General features: G+C 50.0%; 1 protein-coding gene across 1 annotated transcript; it reads right to left on the bottom strand.

The window, feature by feature from the left end:
• Positions 1-3,106: 3,106 nt before the first annotated feature.
• On the bottom strand, positions 3,107-3,658 carry LOC141027277 (BURP domain-containing protein 13-like). Its single transcript, XM_073504267.1, has one exon. It carries the CDS (start codon positions 3,656-3,658, stop codon positions 3,107-3,109), a length of 552 nt encoding a protein of 183 aa, XP_073360368.1.
• Between the last annotated feature and the right edge of the window lie 225 nt (positions 3,659-3,883).

Raw genomic sequence — 3,883 nt, forward strand, 5'->3', positions numbered from 1 at the left:
GGCTGAATTTGACCCTTTTGGTTTATCCGTGAAGGATTACCTGACCAAGGCCGAGATCGCTCGCTTCAATAGCTCCGGTGATCTTTATTCTCTTAATGGAGTTCCTGCCGCCACCCCTCCAACATCCATGCTGGCCTCCGTCGATCTTTGGCATCGTCGCTTGGGCCATCCCAACCCCGCCGTCTTAGCTTCTATGCTTAGTGAATTTACCATACCATGTAATAGGGACTCTCATAATTCTGTGTTTTGCGAGTCTTATCAATTAGGCACTGCGTCTTCCCTTTAGTTCCTCTAGTTCTTGTAGCACTTATCCCTTTGAATTAATACATTGTGATTTATGGACCTCTCCCATTGCAAGTGTTTCGGGTTTTAAATACTATCTTGTTATCTTAGATGATTTCACCCACTTTGTCTGGACTTTTCTTCTACGCAACAAATCCGAGGTCCATTCTCTTTTCCTTAATTTTCAACGCTATGTGTCTGTTCACTTCTTCCTCCCAATTCGCTTTATCCAATGTGACAATGGTCGCGAGTTTGATAACATTAAAAATCGTACTTTCTTCTTACAACATGGCATCCTGCTTAGGTTCTCATGTCCCTACACCTCTCCTCAAAATGGTAAAGCAGAACGCTCTCTTCGCACCCTCAATGATATAGTTCGCACTCTCCTCATTCAATCATCTATGCCTCCCAAGTTTTGGGCTGAAGCCCTACACATGGCCACCTTCCTTCTAAATATTCGACCTTCTAAAACTAAACCCAACACTACTCCCTATTATTTTCTCTTTCTTTCCCACCCCGACTACTCCGCGGTTCGTGTTTTCGGCTGTCTTTGTTTTCCCAATGCCTACGCCACTTCTGCAAATAAATTGTCACCACGCTCTATCCCATGTGCTTTTCTCGACTTCTCTGACGAGCACAAAGGCTATCGCTGTCTCGACCTTCACACCGGACACGTTCATGTCTCTCGTCATATCACCTTTGCTGAGCACATTTTTCCTTTCTCACAACGCACTACTACACCATCCAACACCCCTAGCTCCGCAAACACCCCCTCTCCCCGTCCTTTCCAACTATATACTCCCCTACCTGCCGAACACAACTTATCACCACCACCATTAACACCCACCATAGCCAATCCCAACCATACACTCACCCCACCCGAGACGTCCCCAACACCCCCGACCCCTGCTCCCTCCCCAACACCCCCGGCCCCTACTCCCACTCCACCACCCAGCCCTGCTCCCACTCCACCACCCAGCCCTACTCCTTTGTCCGACTCTTCCGCTGCGCCGGACTCACCAGTACCCACCTTACCCCCTCGTGCTATTCCTACAGCAGCCCCGATTAATGATCATCGCATGCGTACTAGGGCCAAATCAGGATTTCATCAACCCCAAGACCGCCTAAACCTTCATACCTCCGTATCTCTCACTTCTCTTTCAAAGAATTACAAAACTGCTCTACTTGATCCCAATTGGGCCGCTGCCATGCAAGAAGAATATAATGCTTTACTTCAAAACAACACCTGGCAACTTGTTCCTCGTCCTCCCAATACAAATATTGTTTCTGGCAAATGGATTTTTCGCCAAAAGTTCCACTCCGATGGGAGCCTCTCACGATATAAAGCCAGGTGGGTTTGTCGTGGCTTTTCTCAGCAACAAGGACTTGATTACGAAGAAACCTTCTCTCCTGTTGTTAAACCTAGCACCATTCGCACCGTTCTTAGTGTTGTTGTCTCCTCTTCATGGCCCATTCACCAACTTGATGTTAAAAATGCTTTCCTCCATGGTTCCCTTCAAGAAACTGTCTACTGCCAGCAACCTCTGGGTTTTGAAAATCCATCCTTTCCAACTCATGTATGTCTTCTTCAGAAATCTCTCTACGGTCTTAAACAGGCCCCACGAGCTTGGTTTCAACGCTTCTCCTCCTTCATTCAAACAATAGGCTTCACTCCATCTCTCTCCGACACCTCTCTTTTTGTGTATCATCAAACTTCTGACACTGCCTATTTACTTCTCTATGTAGATGATATCATTCTTACCGCCTCCTCTCAAAAGTTCTTAGATCATATTATCTCTCTTCTTAGATCTGAATTTTCTATGACTGACCTAGGACTCCTTCATCATTTCTTAGGCATTGCTGTTGTTCGAGATTCCTCCAGCCTTTTTCTTTCCCAACGCCAGTATATTCTTGATCTTCTTAATCGTGCTGGTATGCTTAACTGTCAATCATCTCGCACTCCTGTCGATACTAGTTTTAAACTTTCGGCTACCGGTGCACCCTTTTCCGATCCTACTCTCTATCGTAGCCTAACAGGTGCTCTCCAATATCTCACCATTACTCGTCCTGAAATCTCTTTTGCTGTTCAACAAGCATGTCTCTATATGCATGATCCCCGGGTTCCTCACTATAATCATGTTAAACGCATTCTTCGGTATATAAAAGGAACTCTCAATCATGGTCTCCACCTCAATAATTCTTCTCCAAACTCGCTTACCGCATACTCTGATGCAGACTGGGCTGGTTGTCCTGACACTCGAAGGTCCACTTCCGGTTTTTGTGTTTTTCTTGGTAACAATTTGATTTCTTGGTCTTCGAAAAGACAGGTTACAGTCTCACGTTCGTCGGCCGAGGCTGAGTATCGCGCTGTGGCACATGCCGTTGCAGATACAATCTGGATTCGGCAGTTACTCTCCGAGCTACACAGGCCTATTGAGCAGGCCACTATTGTCTACTGTGACAACATATCAGCAGTCTACAGGACCAGCAATCCAGTTCAACACCGACGCACAAAGCATATTGAGATTGATATTCATTTTGTTCGTGAAAAGGTTGCTCTTGGTCAGGTTCAGGTGCTTCATGTTCCCTCTACGGCTCAGTTTGCTGACATTTTCACCAAGGCACTGCCTACTAAGCCGTTTCAAGATATCTGTTTCAGTCTCAACGTCGTCGAGCCTGCCGTTGATACTGCGGGGGGATGTTAGAGTAGTCATTATGGTATACGACTTCTAGTCCAAGTCAGTTTTGTACCCCTACCCCAAGTTGGTTTGTACCCTCTTATATACTCTTGTATGCTGCACCAAATCATCAACAAGCAACAGTTTTATTCAGCTTTCACTCCGCCTAGTGGCCTGATAGCCTGCACAGTATACGCGCGGCGCGGCAGGCCGGAGTTGGGATGTGCGGACGCCGCTGCGGCCAAGGGCCGGCTCGTCGCTAGCATACGCGTGGCGCTCAGCACGACCCCCTCCAACGACGTGGCGCACGCCTTCTTTTCGCCGGCAAGAGGCGCCTCACGGCAGGCGCTCAGTGTCTCGCCTACCCGGGCCGCCTCTTGGGAGCCCGGCCCAATGCCGAACCTATCGAGGGCATCCGTGAGGTTGCCGAAGGGAATCCTCTCGGCAGCTTTGCGCGGGAGGAACGGCGCCGGGTCGAACGCCGGCAGGGCAACCTTCATGGTGCGCCCAACACGCATGTCGGACTCGCGGAAGAAGAGGCCTTCCACAGACGACGCCTGTCGGGCAGGACTATTGCATATGATCCTGTAGGAGTAGCCGAGGCACGCGTTGGGCAGGATCATGGCGGCAGAATGGTGCTGCTGGAGCGGCGAGTGATCGGTGCCTTTCTGCACGAGGTGGACGATGGACTCCGGCATCGGCGAGCAGGGCCGGCCCTGAGGGGGGGCAGAGGGGGCGGCCGCCCCGGGCCCCCCAAAGTCTAGGGGCCCCCACCCAGCTAGCATGCACGTACGCAAGGCCCAGGGATGCAGGTCAGCGCATGCACAAAAGGCCTGTACGCGTTGTCCTCCGATGCATGTAGCTAGCCCACGGAGCCGCTGATTCCTCGTCTCGTCAGTCGATCTGCTAGCGTGTACGCGTTG

Source organism: Aegilops tauschii, chromosome 1 (assembly GCF_002575655.3).
Source record: "Aegilops tauschii subsp. strangulata cultivar AL8/78 chromosome 1, Aet v6.0, whole genome shotgun sequence".
Lineage (NCBI taxonomy): Eukaryota > Viridiplantae > Streptophyta > Magnoliopsida > Poales > Poaceae > Aegilops > Aegilops tauschii.